Source organism: Mastomys coucha, unplaced genomic scaffold (assembly GCF_008632895.1).
Source record: "Mastomys coucha isolate ucsf_1 unplaced genomic scaffold, UCSF_Mcou_1 pScaffold2, whole genome shotgun sequence".
In the NCBI taxonomy this organism is placed as follows: Eukaryota; Metazoa; Chordata; class Mammalia; order Rodentia; family Muridae; genus Mastomys; species Mastomys coucha.
Genome location: NW_022196902.1, coordinates 4,961,478 through 4,987,729, shown reverse-complemented (window position 1 = coordinate 4,987,729; position 26,252 = coordinate 4,961,478). Strand labels below are relative to the sequence as shown.

General features: G+C 39.3%; 1 protein-coding gene across 9 annotated transcripts in view; it reads left to right on the top strand.

Annotated features, from left to right (window-relative positions):
• Nucleotides 1-26,252, top strand: part of Utrn (utrophin) — a 509,106-nt gene that overhangs the window by 187,294 nt on the left and 295,560 nt on the right. For 8 of the 9 annotated variants that reach the window (XM_031380393.1, XM_031380398.1, XM_031380394.1 and 5 more), the window contains 11 exons: nt 1,577-1,756; nt 3,190-3,318; nt 3,598-3,768; nt 6,169-6,327; nt 7,023-7,160; nt 11,088-11,276; nt 12,682-12,854; nt 16,339-16,489; nt 17,582-17,757; nt 22,792-22,927; nt 24,951-25,100. In XM_031380393.1, the coding sequence (XP_031236253.1) occupies nt 1,577-1,756; nt 3,190-3,318; nt 3,598-3,768; nt 6,169-6,327; nt 7,023-7,160; nt 11,088-11,276; nt 12,682-12,854; nt 16,339-16,489; nt 17,582-17,757; nt 22,792-22,927; nt 24,951-25,100 (1,752 nt within the window). Of the gene's footprint in view, nt 1-1,576; nt 1,757-3,189; nt 3,319-3,597; nt 3,769-6,168; nt 6,328-7,022; nt 7,161-11,087; nt 11,277-12,681; nt 12,855-12,927; nt 12,947-16,338; nt 16,490-17,581; nt 17,758-22,791; nt 22,928-24,950; nt 25,101-26,252 lie in introns of those variants that run through there. The other variant, XM_031380400.1, reaches the window with a different exon arrangement.

Genomic DNA, 26,252 nt, shown 5'->3' with positions numbered 1-26,252 from the left:
AGAGAGAGAGAGAGAGAGAGAAAGAAAGAAAGAAAGAAAGAAAGAAAGAAAAAACAAAAAACAAAACAAAACAAAACAAAAAAACCCTATCAGGATTGTGTATATATTATTTAAACTTAATTACTTGTCTGTAGTTATTTCTTATGGTTCTTCCAGCCAATCCTAGTCAGTTACTATGTAACCACTAAAGGAGTGCAGAAAGCCTGAACTGCAGAGAGGACATGCATCATTGACTTTCTCTCATATTGGGGAAGAAGAATAGGAGCAGGAAATATCTGACTGCCTTTCAAATGCATCTCTAAGTGTCATGACTAAGACAATGTTTCAGCCTTGACTCACTTGTGGATTTGTGATGTGTATCCTCTCAGAATTGTGACTTTCAGCAGAAGTTCACATAAGAACTTGAATTCCTTGAAGTGATTTCTTTAAATGTTGATTTAAAAACATCTACCGTGGGGAGGAAGCTCAGTGCCTAAGAGCGCTTGCTACTCTTGCAGAAGACCAATGTTTCCTTTGAGGACCCAATATCAATCAGCCTGTAGCTTTAGGCCTGGGACATCTGATATCTCTGCCCTCAAGGGCACATGCACCCCCACCCCCACACACAGTTAAATAAATTCACACACATACACTTAAATAGACAGAAATCTGAAAAGTATATTTTGAAAAAGGAGCAACAGTTTAGAAAAGATACAGGAGGAGTGCTGGGGACACAGGCGTTTCCATACGTCGATTTCCAGATATTTTGCATTTTTCAGCATGATTTGAATTTCTGTTAATGTGCATGTACTGGCTGGTTCTGTGTGTCAACTTGACACAGGCTGGAGTTATCACAGAGAAGGGAGCTTCAGTTGGGGAAGTGCCTCCATGAGGTCCAGCTGTGGGGCATTTTCTCAATTAATGATCAAGGGGGCAGGGCCCCTTGTGGATGTTGCCATCCCTGGGCTGGAGTTCTTGGGCTCTATAAGAGAGCAGGCTGAGCAAGCCAGGAGAAGCAAGCCAGTAAGAAGCATCTCTCCATGGCCTCTGCATCAGCTCCTGCTTCCTGACCTGCTTGAGTTCCAGTCCTGATTTCCTCTGGTGATAAACAGCCATGTGGAAGTAAGCTGAATAAACCCTTTCCTCCCCAACTTGTTTTCTTGGTCATGATGTTGTGCAGGAATAGAAACCCTGACTAAGACAGTGCACATTCCTGGTAAGTATTCGTTTGTGTATGACTCCCAGGACCATTTCTCCTCCTGGGGTGTTCCCACTCCAGTGGCATGATATGAAGCTGATGTTCAAAGCTTCTGCTCTCCCAGCGCTCCTTTGGTTTACTTAAGCTGTCTTTCCCATCTGAATTTCTTATGTCTTTTCATATTCACTTACTTCACCATTTCAGTTTTCATTATGGTTTGAGAGTCGCGATGTGTCAGTGAGTTGAGTTTTATAAACCTTTAAGGTATTGCAAGTTATCTAGGAAACCATGGTTTTGTTATTGCTGGAGAAGGAAAGCTAAAAGACATGACACAAAGGTTAGGGAAATTTTAGTGTGTTCTGAAAGTCAAGTGGGTTTTTTTTTTCCTTTTTTTTCTAGAACATTCTCAAGGATCTGGAAAAGAGAAAAGTTGACTTAAATGGCATTACAGAGAGTAGTGCTGCCCTTCAGCACTTGGTCTTGGGCAGTGAGTCTGTTCTGGAAGAGAACCTCTGTGTACTCAATGCTGGGTGGAGCCGAGTCCGCACGTGGACGGAGGACTGGTGCAACACCTTGATGGTATGTGGCCAGAACATGCCAGTGGCGATGTCTTCTCTCAGTAATTGCATTTAAAGCATGTGGCCCTCATTAGAGTTTGGTGTGTCTGTTTTGCTTTGCATTAGTTTTATTATTTTATTTTTCTATTGAAAAAGTATCAAAAGGAAGAATTTACAGTACTTCTTATGAAAGTAAAATATTCATGCTAAACAGAGGGGCTGTGTTACTTAATATTTTAGTAAACGTAATTTTGTTTTAGTGATAGAGTATTTACTTAGTATAATAATATGAACCATGTATGTATAAATGTATATTTATATACACACAGTCTTCACAATGTCTTATTTACGCACTAGCTCAGATCAAGGGTTCTCTCAAATGGTGTTGGCTGGAAAATTCTTGACTACTACCTCAGTGAAGTTACTTAAAAACTCTATTCTTCTTTCTTTTTCTCATCTACAAAATGGACATTATTATAATTTCTACCTTGTATGATTTTATGATAACTAAATGACTTAAAATGTGTAGTGGTATTATATAGCAATATGTTAAACATCCTATATCTTTTTTATAATTATCAACATTCCATTTTCATAGTGTTTGCTGTCCCACTCTATCAGTGATAAACATGGCAGCCACAATCTTTAAACTGAGAGTTATAATTCTAATTCATGAGTTATTACTTTATCCTAGCACATCGGATAGGACTTTAACTCAGTTATCTCCTCAGTAATGGATAGACATAGAAATAAGAATAAGTGATCTGTTTGGGCTTTTTTCTTTTTCTCTTTTTTCAAATCAGTTAGGATATATAGGGCAGAGAAGCTCGTGTGCTTAGGTCTTGATTGATCAGAGGTTTCTATTCTAGTCCATGATGCCTTACCCACACAACTTTATGTAAATTCTATAATATAATACGCTACCACATACCACTGTAGAGAGAAAAGCTTAGCTGAAGCTAGCCATGGTGATATATCCCTGGAATCCCAGAATTTAAGGGACCAAAACAAGAGTCTCTAACAGTGAAGGTCAACCTACACAGAACGGCTCTGTCTCAAAAACACCAAAACCCCCAAACCTAAAAAACCCAGCACCCTGTCTCCCCTCAAAAAAAGTCACACCTGGTAGCACAGGCTTGGAACCTTCTACTTGGATGACTGAGGCAGGAGGATCACACCTTGAAGGTCTTCTTGGGCTATATAGTAAATTCAAAGATATCTTAAGCAACTTGAAGGTTAAAAGAGTCTGGGGTTATATTCAGTTGTACAGTGTATGAGGCCCTGTTTTCGGAACTGTAAAGCAGTGGCCCCTCTCCCCAAAAACCCCAAACCAAAACCAAACCAAGCTCTTTGTGTGACATGCAGTGTGCTCTTTGATGGCCTTTTCAATCTCTACTAAGACTGCCATCTTAATATTTCATTTAAGCTTGTCATCACTATTGTATTCCTTTGTAGAACCATCAAAATCAGCTGGAGATATTTGACGGACATGTTGCTCACATTAGTACCTGGCTCTATCAAGCTGAAGCTCTGTTGGATGAGATTGAAAAGAAACCAGCGAGTAAACAGGAAGAAATCGTGAAGGTAGTCAACCTCTCTTCCGAGTCCCACAGTCTCATTTGCTGTTCTCTTGTGCTGTGTGCTGTCAATGGTGTGCATGGTGTTCTCAAGCAGTTTGCTTTTCAACGTTTCATCATAGTGGGAGAAACCAAGATCGCCATGGGTTTCTGTGACCACCGCTTCCTCAGGTTGATGGTGCCGAACTACCTAACACTCTCAGATGTTTATTTTAAATACTTTTAATTCATAGTAAGCATCATGTGTTTGAAATAATATTCTCTCTCTCTCTCCTTTTACTATCAGCGTTTACTCTCTGAACTGGATGATGCCAGCCTCCAAGTTGAGAATGTTCGGGAACAAGCCATCATCTTGGTGAATGCTCGTGGAAGCGCCAGCAGGGAACTCGTGGAACCAAAATTAGCTGAGCTGAGCAGGAACTTTGAAAAGGTGTCCCAGCACATAAAGAGCGCCCAAGTGAGTACTTGCATTTTTATAGAATACCATTTCTCCCCATGGGTGTATGTATAAATGGTACATCATTTTGTCCAGGCCTATTAATTTTTAAATGAATTTTAATAACTGTTTGGCAAAGCAACTGCTGTTACTTATGTGTGATTGTTGATATAAGAAGATATTGTTCAGTAAATAATTCACCCAGGACAGGCTTCAGAGCCAGTTGACAGTCCAGATAGGAATAGAACAGAAATAAATAAGTCATTTCCCAAATGATGAATGATTATCATACTGGCTGGTTTTGTGTGTCAACTTGACACGAGCTGGAGTTATCACAGAGAAGGGAGCTTCAGTTGAGGAAATGCCTCCATGAGATCGAGCTGTAAGGCATTTTCTGTGCCTTACAATTAGTGATGGGGATCAGGGGAGAGAGGGCCTCTTGTGGGTGGTACCATGGGCTCTATAAGAAAGCAAGCAAGCTGAACAAGCCAGTAAGAAACATCCCTCCATGGCCTCTGCATCAGTTCCTGCTTCCTGACCTGCTGGAGTCCCAGTCCTGACTTCCTTTGGTGATGAGCAGCAACATGGAAGTGTAAGCTGAATAAACCCTTTCCTCCCCAACTTGCTTCTTGGTTATGATGTTTGTGCAGGAATAGAAACCCTGACTAAGACAATTATCAGTCCCTGATCTTAAACTCATCCTTTTAATGTATGTGTTTATAGAAAATACATGTGTTTGTATGTGTTTATATGTTGACAGATTTAAATGTTATAAATTATATATGTTATAGACTCACAGTTTGTAGTTCACAGGGAAACTTTCTGAATTTACTAATTCAAAAAAGCCTTATCAATTAAAGTGAGGGTCACAAATAACAGCTAACATTACAAAATGGTGTCTATGCTACTATGTTATTATTTTTTCCACTCCCTGTGTATCTTTCCCATTTTTTCTCTGCTATTCTTTCTTTTAAGAGGGGCATGGGAGAAACCCTTTACTGTAGCGTTCTCAAGGCCTCACACAGATGGAGCTTTAGAAAATGTGAAGTAGAAAAGATGTGAACATTTTCAGCTTAGAGGGAGACTCGTGGACCTTAGATGCCCACATAGAGGAGTCACAGGATGCTGAGTATTTAATATCATCTCATCTGTGCACATCTAAAGTCACTTGAAAGAATCAGTTAATTTGGCCTCTTGATAGTTATCTATTGAAATAACAAAGAGAAAGACCATTTGTTTTATATGTGTGCAGGAAGTAGGTCCTATCTAACTTTGTCTTAATTTAAAATGTCTCGTATTTGGCCAAATTTTTTTCTATGACCCAGAATATAATTACTCACGACTTAAAACAATATAGCCAGACCTTCCTCGAGCATTTGTCTTCCTTAATCTTTGTCTCCTTATTGTGTGACTTAATTCCATTTTATTCTTTTAAATAGATTTATGGGAGGTTTTTTTGACATTAAAAACTAAGCAAAGGAATGGGCTAAGAGAAATAATAAAGAAAATTAGTATCGCCCCTCAAATGACCTTCTCAAACCATTCTGTTGCTTAACTATTTTTACTCACCGATGCATGATACTAAAGTATAAAAATATTATAGCATTTTGTACATGCTCCCTTGAAATGAATTTTAATGGTAATGTTCTATGGGCTGTTATAATTTGCTAGGTTAATTTTATGAATGTTGGGCACTTGGGAATGTTGTCTTTGTTAAAATCATCTTATTTGTATCTGCTGGCTCATCTCTTACTATTCTGTTGGTATCAGATTTTAGAATCCATTGAGTTGTTGCAGAGGGTATACAGGGCTGTTCCAAACACTTTCAGCACAGGCCAATAGAAAATCTGTGCAGGTCAGGAAGTGAAAATGCTACTTTCTTCATAGGTGGCAGACACTTGGTGTTTTCTTCATTTATTTTTATTAAAATTGCCGTTCTTACTTTCATTTTCCCAAATGCAATGCTTTTCTGTATAGATGCGAAGTATGGCATTTGGAAATACAAATCTTTTTGAGATTCCAGTATCAAAAAACTCATGGGGAAGTCTTCTTGGTTGGCATGTATGGGAGGTGTTCTCTAGGGTCTCCTTGCACCCTAGAGTGAGGACTGGCCATTGTTCCTTTCATGGATGTGTCAGGGATGGTTTCCATCATGGCCCTGTAGGGTGTTCGTTCACCTTGGCGTCTGCCCTGCTGTGCTTGAAGCAGCCACAGTGAACTGAATGCACCTCACACCCCTGGCTTCAGGTTCAAAATGAGCAGTTCAAATAAGTCCAGATTGCCAAAAGTCATTGCTCTGTGATGAATGACATTGAAGTCATTTCTGATAAATGCTGGTTTCTGCTGTGACCCTGACTCTCAGGGTGATTTTGGAAAATCAAGTCAATAGTACACTCTCTGAAGCCTCTTTTCCTTCCCTAGATGCTGATTGGCCAGAACCCTTCATCCTACCAAGGCTTAGACCCTGCTGGAACTGGTGAAGCTGCTGGGCCTTTCTCTGACTTGGAACGCTTAGAAAACGATATAGAAAACATGCTGAAAGTTGTGGAAAAGCACTTGGACCCCAGTAATGATGAGAAAGTAGGTGGTCTGTAAACCCTACCCTCGGTTTTTTTTCTTCTCTCCTTAACAATGTAGATTTATTTGCTTGACCCACCACATGTAACTGAAGAAACCCAGATGTGATTTATAAGAGTCATTGCTGAAGCTCTCATGTAATGCTTGAAGTTCACGTACAATACTCATCTAATCCCAGTATTTGGGAGGCAGATGCAGGAGGAGTGGAAGTTTATGATCTTCTCTAGCAATATAGCAAGTATAAGGCTAGCTTGGGCTACAAGAAGCCATGTCTCAAACAATCAAACAAAGAGACACTAATGATGATGATGGTGATGTTGATCATGATGAAGAGCAGGAGGAGGAATGGGTGGAGGAGGAGGTGGTGGAGGAGGAAGAAGAGGAAGAGAAGGAGGAGGAAGAGGAGGAGGAGGAGGAGGAAGAAGAAGAAGAAGAAGTAGCAGCAGCAGCAGCTTTACCCCCTACTTTCTGACTAGCTGTAATCATTAGCTAAGTTTTGATAAACTAGTTTTGTGATATTTTATTTTCAAATATAAAGTATTTGAAGAAAATCAAGAGCAGTTGCATCATTCAGGCTGATGTGCCTTGACCCCACTGCCATGTCTGTCTCAGCAGAATTCTTCCACTGAACAATGGAGAGTATTGAGCTTGTCTGTGCATTTTTTGTTTTTAATAATTTTCTTTCTTTAAATATTTAGATGGATAAGGAGCAAGCCCAGATTGAGGAAGTTCTACAAAGAGGGGAGCATTTGTTACACGAACCCATGGAGGACAGTAAGAAAGAAAAGATCCGTTTGCAGTTGTTACTTTTGCATACACGTTACAACAAAACTAAGGTAGGCCGGTGTGGTCTCCTCAACAACGAAGTAACTTACCCAGTTGTGCCATCCAGGCTGGGGATGTAATATTTTAAGACACAAACAATATAAGCAAATCAGCTAGGGAAATTATATTATTTCATTCTCACTGTCTTTTTAAGTTTAATTAATTACTATTTTTTTAAGAGTTGGGATTGGACCCCATGCCTGGCGTGTTATTGGTTACTTGGGAATTTCCCATCATGCTCTCTGATCACACACACTTCCCACTCCTCCCATGTCTGCTCCCTCACACTGTGATCTTCCTGACTTAAAAAAAAAAGAAAGGCAAGAAGGGGAAAGACACAGAGAGAGTGATAGAAAGAGAAAGAAAGATAGAGAGAGAGATAGAGGGAGAGGGAGAGATAGAAATAGAGGGAGAGGGAGAGATAGAGGGAATAGGAGAGGGAGAGGGAGAGAGGGGAGAGAGGAGGGAGAGAGGAAGAGAGGGAGAGGGAAAGAAGGAGAGGGAGAAGGAGAGAAGGAGAGAGAGAGAAGGAGAGGGAGAGGGAGAGGGGAAAGGAAAAAGACCTAAGTCCATTTTGTGTTAAACTCACTTGAGCATGGTCTATTTGCAATGGCTAGCCCACAAAGGGAAACTGAGTCCTTCCCACCCTCACCAGAAGCCATCAGTTGTGGAGGGCTACATTTTAGCATCCTTATCACAGTTTTCAAAACTTCTCTTTGATGGCTACCTTTTTAGGCTATTAATTTTTTAGGTGTGGGGTGGAGGTAGGGGTTGTCCCAGAAGCCTCTGTGTTCCTCTTTTTCAACTGTGCATCTGCAGCCATTGAAGATACTGTAAGTGATGCTTTTCCCCAGAGTTCTATTGCTTGGTAGTTCTTTTTGGAGTGAGTTTTATTTGATCCCTTTGGAATCTGAGTGGATTCTTGTACCTTGGCTTGCTGTCTTTTGGCTGTCTGTGTTTGCAGATGCCTTGTTGGATGATCCAGTGGAAGTTGCCATTGGCATCCACTTTCCCCATTTCCCTTCTTAGTGTGTCCTCTTAAAAAGTAGCCTGTCAATGTAGAAGGAGAAAACTTCATTATCGTCTTCAGCTATTTCCCTGTTCATTGCATCATATGAAGCAGGACTCAGAACTATTAGGCTTTGGACTGGGAATAGCTGTCTGGGAAGTGTGTGTCTCACAAGCATGAGGACTCGAGCTGTCTTAGTTCAGTCTCCAGTCTCAGTTTATGTAAAAATGTTAAGCATGGTGTCACAGCCCTGTGATCCCGGTGCTGGAGCAGCAGACAGGGCTTTGTTGGCCAGACAGACTAGCCTAATTGGTGAACTCTAGACCATGAGACCCTTCCTCAGTTGTATGGATAGTGCTCCTGAGCTTGCCCTTTGGCCTACACACAGACATATTCACACTTGGATGTACATGTGTACGGGCACACTTAATACATTCACACATGCACATACCTGTGCATATAAGAACACACACATTTGTGTAGAATAAAAGGAAATACAGGTTTCAAGTTGAATTTAATAACACAGGTTTAGCAATTGCTTGGTATAAAGTCATATAGGTATATGTCCCATAAATAAAGGTATATGTCCCATGTGTGGAGGTCAGCGGACAGTAGCTGGGTTTACCCTTTCACCCTATGGATCCAGGGCCTCAAAGACACGTCGTGAAGTTTGGTGGTGTGTGCCTTATCCACTGAGCCATTTCTCCATCTCCGTATGTTGCTCTTACTTATGAGTATTGAAATTATTTCAAAAACTTAAACAAATGCATAGCAATGAGAAGAAAAACAGAGACAAAAGTGGCCAAACCCATGGCTAAGAGTAGTTAAACCACAATCCCTCAGGTTAGATCTAAGACTGGCGCATTTAAGAAATAAAGCTAAAAACAATGATGAAAGTTTCACGCACATATATGTTGTATGCCGAACATATTTTCTCCCATAATTCCCTGTCCTCTCCCCTTTCTCACCCCTTTTCCCTCCCGTCATCTCTGTTTGTTCCCCTAGAAGTTTCACATCTACTTGTCTGTCACAGATGTCAATATGATTTTACATTTTTTTTGTTGTTGTTTGTTTGTTTTTGTCTAGGAACCACAAAGTAGTTCAGTTCCAGTCTCAGGAATTTGCTAGAACATAGAATTTCCTTTCTTAAACATATGAATGCATACTAAAAATGCCTCCAGAATAAGATATAAACATAAAGCATTAAAACAATATAATGGGGGCTGGGAGAGATGGCTCAGTGGTTAAGAACACTGACTGCTCTTCTGAAGGTCCTGAGTTCAAATTCCAGCAACCATATGGTGGCTCATAACTACCCATAACAAATCTAACTCCCTCTTCTGGAGTGTCTGAAGACAGCTACAATGTACTTACATGTAATAAATAAATAAATCTTTAAAAAAATAAAAAAGTAAAAAAATAAAAATTGTAAAAGCTGTGACGGCTAATACAATTAAAAAAAAAAACAACATAATGATTATTAGAGATAATTTTTATTAGTCCCATTGATAAAGTCAGGAACCTGTTAGCTTGCCTTACACCTGGCAATGCCCAGTTGATGAGAAGGGAAGTTAACCAGATCGAAGGCAGTGCACATAGATTCAACAGCATGCCACTGATTCGGCGATTTGCAGCCTGGAGTTTTAATTTCACTTAGAGATCTTGAAAATAACTATAATCTCTCAATGAAGAAACATGTGTTTGTTGTTGCTACTATTTTCATCAAATTTACAGGAGATTACTCTAATCCAAAAATAAAGGATGAAAGTTAAAGCCGTAGTCAGGGGACAGGGCTCGGTTGCCAGAGTGCTTGTCTCCATGAACGAAGTCCTGGGTTCGTTCCTCAGCACCCTGTGCACCGGGTGTGATGGCTCCTGTTAAGGGTGCTACCACTCAGGAGGTGATGTCAGGAGGATCAGAGATTTAGGGTTATCCTTGGCTATATAGGGAGTGAAGATCAGTCATGGTGTATATGAGACCTTGTTAGAAAGAAAACATAATATATCTGGGATCTGACGATTTGAAAGCAGTAGACAGCACGTATTAGAATGTAGCTTTCGAGGGGTAAAGTATTTTAGCCCCCAAAGGACCAGCAGCCCATCCTAGTCAGCACTTTATTCTAAGTGGAGCATCCAGAATTACTGCAAAGGAGGTCTGAAGCCCAGCCTTTTAGGACCCAGAAGAACATCAGGTGTCTGTGCTCAGCAACACCGTCTCAAAGTTACATCGGTATTATTTCATTCAACACCTTCATGGCATTTCATGTGTTAATTAATTAATTCATCAGTCAATGTAATGTGGTCTCATTCTGTTGTCCTGCCTGACTTTGAACTAAGGGATCCTCCTGTCTCTGCCTCATGAGGAAGGAGACACGAAGGTCACTGTGTCCACTGAATATGATTTGAAAACGTTTAGTTTCAGTTTTGTTCAGTGTGGCCTATAAGTACTTAATGTAATTGTGATATTGTAGAAAGATGACACATTAACAGTCTTAAATAGTGTGCTTCATGTGGAACTTAGGATTGGCTACATACTTGCATTTCCTTAACACCTCGGGGAGGCCGGGGTGTTCCCTGTTTGCTCGGTGGACAGACAGTGGTGGGTTCACTCTGATCTTACCTATGATGTGCAGTGGCCGACTGCAGATGAAAGCTTAGGCAGTTTGTTGAGTTTGAAGGTTAAAATAAGAAAAATTATATTTAATGTTATTTTTATTAGCATTTATTAATTGTATGATAATGGTTTCATTTGATGCATGTACATAGTGTATTTTAATCATAATCAGCTTATTTGTGTTTCTTAAGACTTTGTTTAACATTCTGGAATACTTCAACACCCCTCCCCACCATCACACCCCCAATTTGTTATGACTTTCATGGGGGAGGTTTTAAGATACCTACATTAATTTTTTTAAATTTATTTTTAATAGACAATCCCTATCCAGCAGAGAAAAACGATTCCACTTTCTTCTGGAATTACATCAGCCCTCCCTGCCGATTATCTGGTTGAAATTAATAAAATTTTACTCACTCTGGATGACATTGAATTATCACTTAATATTCCTGAGCTAAACACCATCGTCTACAAAGACTTCTCTTTCCAGGAAGACTCTCTGAAGGTAAAATCCGAGTGCTGAACACCAGTAGCCATGGTTAGCAGAAAAAGTACAGAAACAATGCCAATCTCCCTGTCTCTTCCTGCTTGCCTTTTCCCTCCCCCTTCCTCGCTCTCTCCTTCCTGCCCTCCCTCTCTCCTTCCTCCTCTGTTTAACCTTTTCCCTCCTTCCCTCTGTCCTCCTTCCCTCCTTTCTTTTCTCCCTCCCTGTCCTCTGTAGACATGGCTTCCTTGGCTAGCCCAGGCTCATTGGATGCCCACACTCTCCCTCCTTGCCTGTGGAGAGCTGAGATTACAGGCATGACTGCCATGCTCAGATGGAAGTTACTGTTGTACTCACTCAGATAATCCAAATCCTTGATTATTCCAATTTAGTAATAAAATGTATAAATAGGAATAGAAACTTTACTGTATTCCCTGGTGGGATACAACATTTTTTTTTTTTCAATTTAAAAAGCATCTAGCTAGGTCTGGACTTTTATGAGTGCACATTTATTTGCAACAGCAGAGATCTAATTTTAATCTGATGTAAACTCGATTGTCATTTGTATCAAATGATGTCAGGTCATCCATATTGATTTGAGATTGGCTCGTTGCCCCATTGTGGAATTGCGTATTGATTGCAAGTTAATGTTTTGAGTTCTTTGAAAGTTTTTTCCCATGTATTTGATTGTACTTCTATATAGAGTCATAGTATAATCTCTGATGATTTGATAATTTATTTTCTCGTTTAAGCTACAGTGATTAGGCATTTAAAACTATAATTTCAGAAGTAAGCCCTTTTTTTTTTTAAACCTATATAGAATGTTAGTAAAACTACATTTCTTGTATCCTGCCTTGAAGCCAGTCAAAATATCTAGGAGGGTGCTTTCTAATTCACCATCATGATGGTAGTCCTCACATTTCGGTGACTCTAAGATTTTGTATAGAAAAGTCCATAAGAAGACCAAAAGTGGCAACTAACCTGGACCCTTGGGGGCTCCCAGAGACTAAACGATCAAACAAAGAGCAAGCTTGTATGAGCTGGACCTATCCCCCTCGCCTACCTCCACACATCTGCAACAGATGTGTTGACAATTATTTGACAATTGTCTGACCTCAGTGAGAGAAGATGCACCTAGTACTGCAGAGACTGGATGGACCAGGATGGGGGGATACCAAGATGGGGTATCCCCCTTCTCAGAAGAGAATGGGTGTGGGATTGAGGAGAGAAGCCATCCAAGGGTCACCAGGAGGAGGAATATATATAATTGGGATGTAAAGTGAAGAAATAAATAAAGGAAAAAAAAATAGAAGTCCCCTGTTTGCACACACAACAGTAATTAACTTTGCTATTAGTTTAAATGAGTGTCTTAATATGTAAATCTTCATCTGCGATTCTGTTGTTTTGTACAACGATGTGTTTGCAGAGTATCAAAGATCAACTGGACAAACTCGGAGAACAGATTGCAGTTGTTCATGAGAAGCAGCCGGATGTCATCCTCGAAGCCTCTGGTCCTGAAGCCATTCAGATCAGGGACATGCTTTCTCAGCTGAATGCAAAATGGGACCGAGTGAATAGATTGTACAGTGACCAGAGAGGGTATGTGTGAGTTAAGTGACTATAGATTGTACAGTGACCAGAGAGGGTATGTGTGAGTTAAGTGACTATAGATTGTACAGTGACCAGAGAGGGTATGTGTGAGTTAAGTGAATATCTACCTTTAAGTCACATAAGTCCAAGTTCCTTTGTCATTGAAAGAGTCCATGTGTGCATTAGGACCACAGAAACCATTTTCCACATATTTCTAAGATAATGTGATTAATAAATAAAGATGAGTTTCATTCCTTAAAGAGAAATGTGTCCACAGGCACACAACCATTAAGCACATAATATCATAATAATATGGGGACACCTTTAGTTTTTAGCATACCAATAAGTCTCTTTGTTTAATTAGAAAGGATTTTATTAATGTTTCTTTCTCCCACCCGCCATGATTAATGTGAATGAAGAGCATACAAGCTTCAGGTAACTGGAATTCATACATAATCACAGGCTCTTTCTTTCTTTTTTTTTTTCTGCTCTATAACCTTCTGCTTCATAGAATGTTTTGGAGTTTTGTTTTGCTTTTTTATTAGACTTGAAACAGGGGCCTGTGAATAGGAGTAAAGAAAAATAGGTATGACTTTTTTCCCCCAGTAGCTGTGAATGTAGTAAAATGCAAATACAACGTGAAATAGCCCAACAAAAAAAAATATCATGTAACAGAGAATTTACCAAAGAGCAATACATTGAAAATATTCAGATACAAAAGCAAGGAATTATGTGCTTAAAATTTTTTTAGCTCTATAATTCATGTGACTGTTCAATCAGTGAAGAAATAGGCCTTAATGATCTTTGTTGCTATGTAAATTTCTAAAATGGTCTCTTCGTTTAGTGAACATTCTTATGTATGTCCATTTATATGTGTGTATATATATATATATATATATATATATATGTATATATATATGTATGTGTGTGCATATATATGTATATATGTGTATATATATGCTGCTGTAAATATGCCCCAGCAATGAAAATGCAACTCAATTAATAAGAATACAAGCTGCACGCCTAGACTGGGCAGATCTACCCTACACTACCCTCTTCCCCATCTATGAGATTCCTTATAATTTGCAGTTTCTCCAGGCCACCTGCTTCTGCTCCACTTTCCTTCCACCTCCTCCTCTGTCCCTGGGCCCCCTCATCCTCCTTCTCTCTGTCAACTTTTAGCTCCACCTTCCCTTCATCTGCACCAGCTCTCACCTTTATTTTACAAATTAAGGTGGGAAGAAGGTTTACAGGAAATCACCTGAGTGCTGACTCATTCCTTGTTCACAGCCCCTCACAGAAGGGAATTAGCATCAAATTACAAATAGCTCCAGAGCTATCCTCAACATACACACACACACACACACACACACACACACACACACACACACACACACGTGTTTATTTGTATATATATATATATATACACACACATATGTACATGTATATATATGTATATATATGTGCATATGTATATATATGTATATGTTTATATATGTGTGTGCATATGTATGTGTATATGTATATGTGTATATGTAGGTGTGTGCATATATATATGTGTGTGCGTGTGTATATATATATATACACACATATATATACATATTGTTGTTGTTATTGTTGCTGTTGTTGTTAGAACTAGCATAGTTGTTACTTTTCATACTAGTGACACAAGAAGTGATCAAAGCAACTTAAAAAGGATTGTTCTGGTTTATGGTTTCAGGAGACACAGTTCACATGACAGGCAAAACATGGCCACGGGAGAAGGAGGTTGGCTGGTCACATTTTGTCAGCAATCAGGAAGTGTAGGGAGAACAGAAAGTGGAGTAAAATAAAACCTCAAAGCCTCTTCCAAGTGATTTATTTCCTTTTAGTGAGGAAGCTTGCGACTGCATATTCTAACACACAAGCCTATGGCAACCATGTTTTCTAACACACAAGCCTATGGTGACATTTCAAATTGAAATCTCATCACTTGGTTATCTCATGAAGACAATAGAGCAAGATGTTGAAACTCTCTCTGTAGTTGAACATGAACTTGGCTACTGTACCCTGCCTGGGGCATTTATAAACTCACCCTTTCTTTAGAACTCTGGCTAGCATTGACAGGAATGTTTCATCTATATCACAGCGATAGGTTCATGGTTGTCTTTCTTTACTGTGTTCTCAATGGGATTTGAAGGTCCTTTGTACCAGTGATGGCTCAGGTTTTTAAACCAAGGGATTGCTACATATTGTTTCAAAATGTTTTTCTACCTGGAAGATATTATTTATATATATTTTTGTTTATTTCTGAGTATTTACAGCCTTTTGTATGTCACTCAAAATGGCCTGTACCCTTTGATGTAGAGCCAATTTAGTTTTATGGAAGTATATCTTATAGTTGTCTCCTTTATGATTGTATACAGTTAACAAACCTTACATATCCATTCCTTACATTTGCTGTGTCTGAGGAAATAGTAATGTATAGTTTTTTGTTTGTTTTTGTTTTTTTGTTTTGTTTTTTTCAAGACAGGGTTTCTCTGTGTAGCCCTGGCTGCCCTGGAACTCAGTCTAGACCAGGCTGGCCTTGAACTCAGAAATTCACCTGTCTCTGCCTCCCAAGTGCTGGGATTAAAGGCGTGCACCACCACTGCCCAGCATAATGTATGTTTTGAAAACAATGTTGCTTGAGTTCAAGTTTCCGTGAACTGATCCACGAGAGTTTGATTTTGGTGTGTACTCTGTGGATGTCCTAGCTTGGTAGCCTTGGTTCTGCAACTTCGGCAGCACGAGTACTGTGCGTGACCCACGAGTACTGTGCGTGACCCATGAGTACTGTGCGTGACTTCTACTTGTCAAATAACCCTTAAGCAACTTTTTGTGCATCTCCAGTTAAACACTCATTAGCTCTAATTGGCCTCATTGTTCTCAAACAAATGACCAATGTCTCCCCTATAACTTTTCATTGTCCTTATTGTTAGCAAAAATGTCATAATTTTAAATTATGTTATTGTGTATTAATTTAGTTGTGCTAATTATACTTTCATGTACCATTCATTTTAACTAAATGCTATATTTTTATTTATAAGTTGTGAATGTGTTCATCTAGTATGTAAAATTTTCCTTCAATGTTCCAGAACAGTTATTCTTTATTTTTTGGCTTTTGCTTTAACTTGTTTTTACTCTGTTTCAACTTGAAATAAAGCCTTCTATCACTAAAACCACATGCTTTCTAAGAGAATAGAGTAGTTAATCATGTTTTTTTGTTTCAGTATACTTAAATGGTAAGGGTGTAAATTTGGATGGATTAAATGCCTACAATTAATCAAAAGTGGCTGTGTGAGTCGGAGAAAGCTAAAACCTTTTTAACATAACACATTCAATTTAAACTCTTTGTCTTAAGTCAGATTTGATTGCCTGACTTACTATTAGGATTATTTCGAAAGAGAGGTTGCTTCTGGATAGCTCTGGAAGCTTGACGCTCGCTCCACAGAGTCTGTTTCTTGTGCTCCAGGTCGTTTGCCAGGGCTGTGGAGGGATGGAGGCAGTTCCACCGTGACCTTGATGACCTCACTCAGTGGCTGTCTGAAGCTGAAGACCTGTTGGTAGACACTTGTGCTCCAGACGGCAGCCTGGACCTGGAGAAAGCCAGGGCCCAGCAGCTGGTGAGTGTGTCCTGTCCCAGGGGCAGGGTGGGCCTGCTGGTCAGATGCCTGTTCTGATGTGGTTGCTGAGATGTGTCACCCAAGGTGGAACCAATCCTATTGATTTTCTTTATATGTTAGATAGCGTTGTACTTTTTTTCCTACGCCTAGTTCCCAGTTTTAAAATTCTAAGAAACATTGGTCATTATATAGTTTATAATTCAGATTACAAAGAAGTTTAAAAAAACAATAAGAGAAGTTGCCTTTAGGTTGATAATGTGAGAGATAGTTATTATTATTATTATTATTTTTTTAAATTTTAAGATACATTTCTCTTTGGGAAATTTTATATTCATAGTAACACAAGAAATTGTATCTAAGACTGTATGAAAGACAGAAAAGTGTATGTATATTCGCCTTGGCTTTGTGTCCCTAACTCTTAGGCATCCCAGTGTTTTCTTTTTCTTTCTTTTTTATCATTGATTATTGTTGTGAAAGGATACTGTTTTTTATGGACAAGGCAAGCCCTAAGACTTAGGAGTCAGCCTTGAGACTGTGTAGCATCCCAGCAGAGTCAGCCAGCCAACACAGTAGGTCACTAAAGAGAGTAAAAGAGCCAGCAGGAGCTCACACTTCCATTGCCAAAAGTGTTTCTTGTTTTAGTACATTTCCCAGATGTATTTTCTATAGACAGTTCATGGGGAATTGAAAACAGTCCCCCTTCCTCACTTGTCAACATGGTACTGTGTGTGTGTGTGTGTGTGTGTGTGTGTGTGTGTGTGTGAAAGTTTGAGTTATAGATAAGTATTTAGATTAAACTTTGAAGTAGTCCTTAATCTGTGACTTTTGCAGACCAAGGCAGCATCTCAATGAAATGCACATTAAGGATTTTTTTTTTAATAAATGGCTGGACATAAAAATTATATTGGACAAATATTTGTGTGTGTGCGTCCACAAATGGAAATGTAATTAAATTCTTTGAAAAGACATTATAGCCCTCCCCCAAATTTGTTTCCATAGGTGTTAAGTCGATGCTTAACCACTTGGATACACTGAAGGTATTTGAACAATTTGATAGAGTAATAGAAATTCATAATGTGTTATCTGCCATAGGAACTGGAAGAGGGCCTCCGCAGCCACCAGCCCAGCCTGATGGATGTAAATCAAAAAGGAGAGGACGTTGCTCAGAGACTCCGCCCCTCGGATGCAAGCTTCCTGAAGGATAAGCTGGCAGGTTTAAACCAGCGTTGGAGCACCCTGGAGGCTGAGGTGAAGGGTCTGCGGCCCAGGTGATGATTCGGTTCTGAGTGTCTTGAGCACAGGGGTGAAGATTCCATGTACAATGCATAGAAGCTGATCTAATACCACGATCTAAATATTAGCGACGTTTAAGGCTTCCACTGTCCATGTCACTTAGGACAGTTTTTAGGCTGTCTTGTAAAGCTGACTTTTCTGTTCAGATTTCCTATGTATAACATTTTCTTTGGGGCTAGGGTAATGGAGACCCTTGCTTAGATCTCGGGCAACCATGTGAAATGGTCCCTGTTACAAAGAGAGGTTTCTTTGATGAAGGATCAGAATTACACTTATCTGGGGGAAGAAGTTAAATATTTAGATTGTACTTATGAATTATGTTGATGTAGGCAAGTGGTGGTTGTAAGGGCACATCCAAGTTCCATGACTTTACTAACCCCGGGTAGCTGGCTAGGTTTCCAATACCAGGCATGGTTTCCATTTTGCTATAAGTTTCACAAAGGTACTGTCCCACTCTTGCACCCTTAGGGTTAATTCGTTGTACTGGTCACCCAGCACAGCACTTATAATCACTGTTTCCCTTCTACACAAGAAAGCTATAGGCTGCTGGAGGGCATGGCTTAGCAGTTAAGAGCACTGACTTCTCTTCCAGAGGTCCTGAGTTCAATTCCCAGCAACCACAATGGTGGCTCACAGCTATCTGTAACAAATCTGCTGCCCTCTTCTGGAGCATCTGAAGACAGCAACAGTGTATTCATACATAAAAAAAAATAAAAAAAAAAATAAAGGTATAATATCAGACAGTTGCTTGAGGGTTAAATGAGACAATATTTGAAAAATGTGTGTATCTTAACTTTTTTTAAAATTTTATTTTATTTTTAATTTATTTTTTACACTCTATATTGCTTTCCCCACCCCCCCATCCACCCTCCAGCTGCTTCACATCCCACACCTCCTCCCCACCCCTCTATCTCCCCATGGATGCTCCCAACCCCCCACCACACCTCTAAATTCCCTGGGGCCTCCAGTCTCTTGAGGGTTAGGTGCATCATCTCTGAATGAACATAGACCTGGCAGTCCTCTACTATATGTGTATTGGGGGCCTCATGTCAGCTGGTGTATGCTGTCTGTTTGGTGGTCCAGTGTTTGAGAGATCTCAGGGGTAAAGATTAATTGAGACTGCTGGTCCTCCTACAGGATCGCCCTTCTCCTCAGCTTCTTTCAACCTTCCCTAATTCAACAACAGGGGTCAGCTGCTTCTGTCTATTGGTTGGGTGCAAATATCTGCATCTAACTCTTTCGGCTGCTTGTTGGGTCTTTTTGAGGGCAGTCATGATAGGTCCCTTTTTGTGGGTGCTCCATAGCCTCAGGAATAGTGTCAGGCCTTGGGACCTCTCCTTAAGCTGGATCCCATTTTGGGCCTGTTTGAGTGGGAGGAAGAAAGGAACCTGATCTGGTATTGGTGAGGGAAAAGGACTGAAGTCCTGAGGGCCAGCAGAATGAATGGAAACAGGCAGCCTCAGGAAATAGGAGGTTGGGGGGGCGCCCCCCTCCAGAATGCACCAGAGACCTGGGAGGTGAGAAACTCCCAGGACTCAGCGAGGGACCTTAGATGAAATGCCCGACAGTAGGGAGAGGGAACTTACAGAGCCCACCTCCAGCAGGAAGACAGGGCATCAAGTGAGGGAGGGGGCTGCCACCCCACAGTCACATCTCTGACCCTTAATCGCTCCTGTCTGAAAGAATTACAGGAATGGAAATGGAGAGGAGCCTGGGGAAAAGAAGGTCTTAACTTTTTATGGCGAATATTTAAAATATCTATTTCTTATAATACTTTCTCTTGAACTTATTCTCCCAGCGTGTTATTGCTGTGTATTGCTAATGGTCAGTTAATTTAATCAGTTTTATCCATACTCTCTCCCACTGGGCATTCAAATGTTACTAAGAACTCAGACTGAAAAGGTGAAGTTGAAAGGAGAAAAGCGTGATCAAGGCAAACATCCACATGAGGATGTTGACACAGAGGCAGGAAAGATGGGCTGTGGAGTTTGGTACTAATGAAGAGGGATGCTGAGGCTGCGTTTCGAGACATTCATTGCAATTTTCTATACATTCTTTCTAGGGTGAGCCTTTATGGCAGCTAGATTTCTGCAGCAATAATGCATAATCAAGATGATTAGCTTATAAAGAGAGAACGTTTATTTTGGGTCTCAGTTGTAAGGGCATCAGTCTGTGAGTATTTCGTCCCACAGCTTTGGCTGTGCTCTGGAATATTGTGGTTGGGGTGCCTGATAGAGCAGATAGACGGCTTGCTTCATGGCCAGGAAGCAGGAGAGGGAAAAGGTGAGGCTACCGTGTCAGCTTCTCCTTCAAGATCACAGGCCCTGTGCGCTGAAGACTCCCATCAGGTTTTGTAAAATTTCCACCACTGCCCAGTAGCCTCATGGGCCTCTGGGGAATTTCAGATGAAACTGGTAACCTTGAGAAAAGATGTCGAATTAGGCTTTGTAAGAACCATACCTGTGGCTGTGTGAGAGATGGGCTGATGAGGAGACAAGAGAGGAGGACCACACCGCAGGGCTGTGTGAGAGATGGGCTGATGAGGAGACAACACAGGAGGACCACACCCCAGGGCTGTGTGAGAGATGGGCTGATGAGGAGACAACACAGGAGGACTACACCCATGGCTATGTGAGAGATGGGCTGATGAGGAGACAACACAGGAGGACCACACCCCAGGGCTGTGTGAGAGATAGGCTGATGAGGAGACAACACAGGGGGACCACACCCCAGGGCTGTGTGAGAGATGGGCTGATGAGGAGATAAAAGAGGAGGACTCGATGTCAAAGGGGAGGTGCTTCGAACTTATGTGCCATGCTCATGGATTTCCATGGATCCTCCTCTCCTGCAGTAATCAGTCAGATTATTGTTATAGTAATACATTAATATTATTTTATATTACTAATATTATCAATCAATTCATATACTCATATAATATATAATAAATACCACACATTTAATAATAAATAGTAATCAAGTAATAATTAATATCAATAATACAATTATTAATTTATATAATAATATAATAAATGGTCAGTTAGGTTTTCTTAAAAAAGAATAAAACAAACAAACCTGCTGCACAAGATATTAACAACAGCTGCAGAAACGCCCCTCGATTTTCAAGTGGGTTTCTGTGGAGCGTGGAAGCCATTCTTCCCCAACCTACAAGATGACCTCGACACACTTTACTCAAGCTTTTGGAAATGAATGGAGTAATGAGTCTCTTTCTCAGCTTCTTGTATTTTAATTATTATATCTAAATACACTGTAGCTGTCTTCAGAGGTACCAGAAAAGGGCATCAGATCTCATTACAGATGGTTGTGAGTCACCATGTGGTTGCTGGGATTTGAACTCAGGACCTTTGGAAGAGCAGTCAGTGCTCTTAGCTGCTGAGTCATCTCTCCAGCCCTTGTATTTTCACTAAAACAATATTGGTTTTCAGAAGTTCATAGTGAGCTTCCCTTCTGTTCTCTAACCTATTTGTATTGGTGCCACTTTGGAACCCCAAGAGGTTCAGGTTCACTGAGAATTACCACACTGCTTCATTTGTTTTTGTATTGAGTACCTGCAGGAAAATATTTGCACATTTACAGTTTATGGTGTCATTGCTTAATAAGCAATTCTTATCCAGTGTTTGGCCAGAAATGTAGAATTTGTTTCCACTCTTAGGGATGACAAAGTGCACATTATATTTAGCTGGTTTAAAGATGAAAATTACTTGATAATATTAGTTTCTTTTATAGTTCTAGTTTTAGAGCATGAAAGTACTCATGAGTATGAAACACTGGCAATTTAATTTTCAGTATTTCTGAAACAAAAGAACTACACAAATATTTTGGGGTGTTTCTAAAGTTGTTAAATTTTTTTTTACATTTTATTGTAATTTCTATGACCATCATCATTGCTTCATTTGCTATTTTTTTAATCTCAAAGTACATTTTCTTTTTTAAAATTTATTTTAAGCAAATTTCATTAGGTTTAAAAAGTTAAGTATTATACCTTTCCATTATGACTGTTAGTATTATGTAACATTAACATATTACATGCATATTTTGCTGTATGTATTATTTTATGCTTGTTATAGTTAAAATATAAGAGGTGCCATGAAAACATTAGGAATAACACAGTATAATTTATTAAAGTGTCGTACTCAGTTTTCAATCAGTGTGTTGTTGAAGTAGCTTAAAAGTAATGATTCCACTAAGCTCTTAACAGCTTTCAAACTCTTTTTTTTTTTTAAATATACAATCTTATTTGTCATCTGGGTTCTGATCATACTTCATTGTCTGACAGATGGCTGGTATCCCTAGGTGTTATTCTTACACCATTAAAAAGATCTAACTGGGGGATTCTATCATAGTAGTCTCCAGGTCTCACGTGTATCTTTTAGACCTTGGCTGGATTTTTTCTTCATCCCCTTTATTTAATATGACACTCTATACATATATTATATTTATTTTAATGAACTAATTAAGCATATATATATATATGTGTGTGTGTCTTATACTTGTAGAAGATTTCAATTCTTAGTATGTCCCTCACTCATATTTTTGCTGTCATATGGATCGAATGGATAAATACTGCTACCTCGTGAATAAAATAAAAAATGATGTCTTTCTGTTTCCATGGAGAAATCGGATAATTATTCATTTTTCATTATTTTACACAAGGACATGTTCACTTTTCCTTAACTAATTACTGTATTATACAGCAATAGCTAACTTAAACATTTTCATATTAACTTGCCATATAATTTTTATGATGAGAAGATAAGACTTTTCAGTGTGTCTGAATTTAATTAAGGAGAAAAAAAATCCCTTTAGTCTTATATATAATTTTTAGTATGGTAGTCTGTGTACATGACTCTTACTGTTAATTTAAAAATATATATTTAATATAATTATTAAAAATTATTTCTACTGGGGACATGGGGATCAAGTTTTCCAAAACAAATATATTCTGCATACTCAGAAATTTCTGTCAATATTTTCCATCTGTGTTCTTTTAGGCTAAAAGGAGAAAGTAAGCAGATGTTAGGATATAGGAGACGGCTAGATGAGGTCATCTGCTGGTTAACGAAAGTGGAGAGCGCCGTGCAGAAGAGGTCAACCCCTGACCTGGAAGAAAACCCACGGGAATTAACAGTAAGGAGTTTGTAGATTTCCAGAGCCTTCTAATGGCTTCTAATGACTTGGGGAATAAGATAGTTTTGACTGAAATTGAGAGGGAAGTACAACCTTGTCCTTTATGATAAGTATGGTAAATTTGAAAAGAGTTGTTTTTTTTTTTATTATTTTGGTCATGCAGAGATCAAACAAAAGATTAGTAACTCTGACCTTGATGTTTTATTAAAAGATATAGACTATCTTAAAGTTACTTAGAACACAATACAGCCGTGAAGTATAGTTTCTGCCTTTATATTTGAAAGGTAATTGCTGATTATTATTTCTCATGGTGACCTTTACAAGAAAATCCTGGGTGTTGTGCAGTTAACTCATTGCAGCTTGAAAGCAGGCTTAGAGTTACAGGTCAGCAGTCAGAGTGTTTTCTTGTTGATTTGTAGACAACAGGAATTTGCAATAGTTGTACACCTGCACACATGTAGGCATATGTGTACACAGACACACAGTCTATAAAAATATGTAAAGAAATATAGATATCGGGCTGGCGAGATGGCTCAGCGTGTAAGAGCACTGACTGCTCTTCCGAAGGTCCTAAGTTCAGATCCCAGCAACCACATGGTGGCTCACAACCACCTGTAATGAGATCAGATGCTCTCTCCTGGTGCATCTGAAGACAGCTGCAGTAAATTACGCTGGAGCGAGCAGGGCCGGCAGAGGTCCTGAGATCAACAGCAGCTCACGGCCATCTCCATAAAAAAAAAAAGAAAAGAAAAGAAAAAGAAATATAGATATCTAAATACCAAATCTGTTAGTAATTAGTTAAGGAAAAGTGAATAGTCAGATCCATAAGCATTTGTAGTCTCTATAAATAATTGAGGCATTAATGGTAGAACATTGAACAGAACCTACTTTCCAAAAGAATCGTGGACATGGCAAGATGGTTCATCAGATAAAACACTCACTGTGGTCACCTGATTCAATCCTCCAGCCAGGGTTAAAAAAACTCTAGATGTGCTGGCGTGCCTCTGGAGTGCCAGCATTTCTGCAGAGAGGTGCTAGGTAGAGACAGGAGAATTACTCAAATTCATGAGGGCCAGCTAGTCTGGGTACTCAGGACAAGAGGCCCCCCACTTAAGTAAGGTGAAAGGGGAGAACTGACTCCCCAAATTTGTCCTTTGACCTCCACACGTGTGTGCATGTGCACACACACACATACACTCACATTTAAAATAAGAACATAAAAATTGTATTTGAGTGTGATATATATATATATATATATATATGAATGTGATATATATATATATATATATGCTCACCCACATATCAAACTATGCTGAAAAAGGTATTGAACTTATTTGAGAAGTGGTTTTGCCATAGAGACATATCGTCAAAGTATCTTGAGAAAGAAACTTTTAGTGATGATGAGAAATATGTGGGAATTGTTCATTAATTTTTTTCTTGAAGTATGAGGATATTCCTTCTTCATGTAAAGAGTCAAGAATCTTCTTCCATCGTCCTGTGTGTAAAGTTTTTGGAAGATTTACAAAGGGTAGGGCAGTATGTTAAGATGAAGAAATGTAGTGGTGGTCAGGATGAACCTTAAAAGCACAAATATAGTTTGCTCCTGGTGAAGGGGATCCTAGGGCGATGGGCCAGCAGGTCTGAGCACTAACTGCTCCTTCAGAGGCCCCAAGTTCCGTTCCCAGCACCCATATGAGGCAGGCAGGTTGTAACTGCCTGTAACTACAGCTTCAAGGAATCTGATGCTCTCTTTAGACTGTGAACTCAAGTGTATATCCCTCCCACTAATATATACACTTGATTAAGAATAATAAAAAAAATGTGTGTTTGTGCATATAGATTCAGAAACATGCACATGAGTGTATGTTCATGTCCCTTCAGTGAGAGTTTGTTAACAATTTTGGTAAGCTGAATTTCCACTTAAGAAGCCTGTGTCCCAAATTTATAAAGATATTTTCCCAGGAGAATATATTATATAACTCCCTCAGAACAACCTTTTAATCATGGCTGTTTTCTGTTTTAGGATTTAGCCCAAGAGATGGAAGTTCAAGCTGAAAACATTAAGTGGCTGAACAGAGTGGAACTGGAAATGCTTTCAGACAAAAATCTGAGTTTGCACGAAAGAGATAAACTTTCGGAAAGTTTAAGGAATGTAAACACAACGTGGACCAAGGTGTGCATGTGGGAATCCTGTAGCATGTTCCTCGTGTCTATTGACTAGAATTATATTTGCTTTGGTATGTGTATGTGTGTGTGGGGGAAGACAGACAGACAGACAAACAGACACAGAGAATGTACCACATGTAAGGGAACAACTTTTGGGAATTGGTTCTCTTCTCCCATGTGATTTTCAGGGATTGAACTAAGATTGTAAGGCTTTGTGTAAGCATTCTTACCAGACGAGCCATCTTGCTGATCCCTATTTACTGATTCCTTGATTAAAGAATTGTTCCCTTGCTAATACTCTAAGTGTGCAGATACAGGTCTGACATATGTGTGCTTTTTCAGCACTTTACAATTATATATATACATATATATGTATGTATATTCATAATATATATTTTCACCCACTATTACATGTATTCTCAAAGAATAATTTTTATTTCACATGGGATTCTTTGTTTTACGGGATGTGTATATTTTCCAACATATCACATTACGATTGTCTATTGGAATTTGGCAATAAAATGCCAGAAATTATAGTCTGAAAATGAAGACTATTTAAAAATAGCGTCTTGATGTTGAACAATACTTTCCCACGTCTGTTTATTTTTGGTGATTTTTATTCCTTTAGGATGGGTTTATTATTAGGATCCAGTGGAATTTAATAACATTTGACAAAAATTAAACTAAGATGGGAGTTATGTTTCTTATATGATTGCTTTGTTTCACAGTGGAAATGGTTAAAGGTAGATGAAATCCTAGGATTCTTTTCATTTTGTCTGGGTACTCACTGGGTCGATGTATGGAGTTGATGTGGAATGGTTGTGTCCTGCCCTCGATTGTTAGTTGCTTGACTTTCTTTTCAATTCTATCAAACTGGAAGTTGTGGCGAATGCATTGCATACATCAATAGCTCTGACATTTGACATTTACGAGGCTAAGGTAGGAGGGGAATCTCCTCAAAGCCAACCTGGGCTACATAGTGAGATCTTATCTCAAGAGGAAGAGAGTAAGAAGAAGGAGGAGAAAGACAGGCTGTGAGGAGTGAAGTGGTATTGTTCTGTATCTAACAGTCTGTGTGTATTTTTTAGATCTAGCCTCTGTGACTATGAATTATTGTCTGGGTGATCACTGTTATGTGCATCTCTGGCCTCTTTCTCTG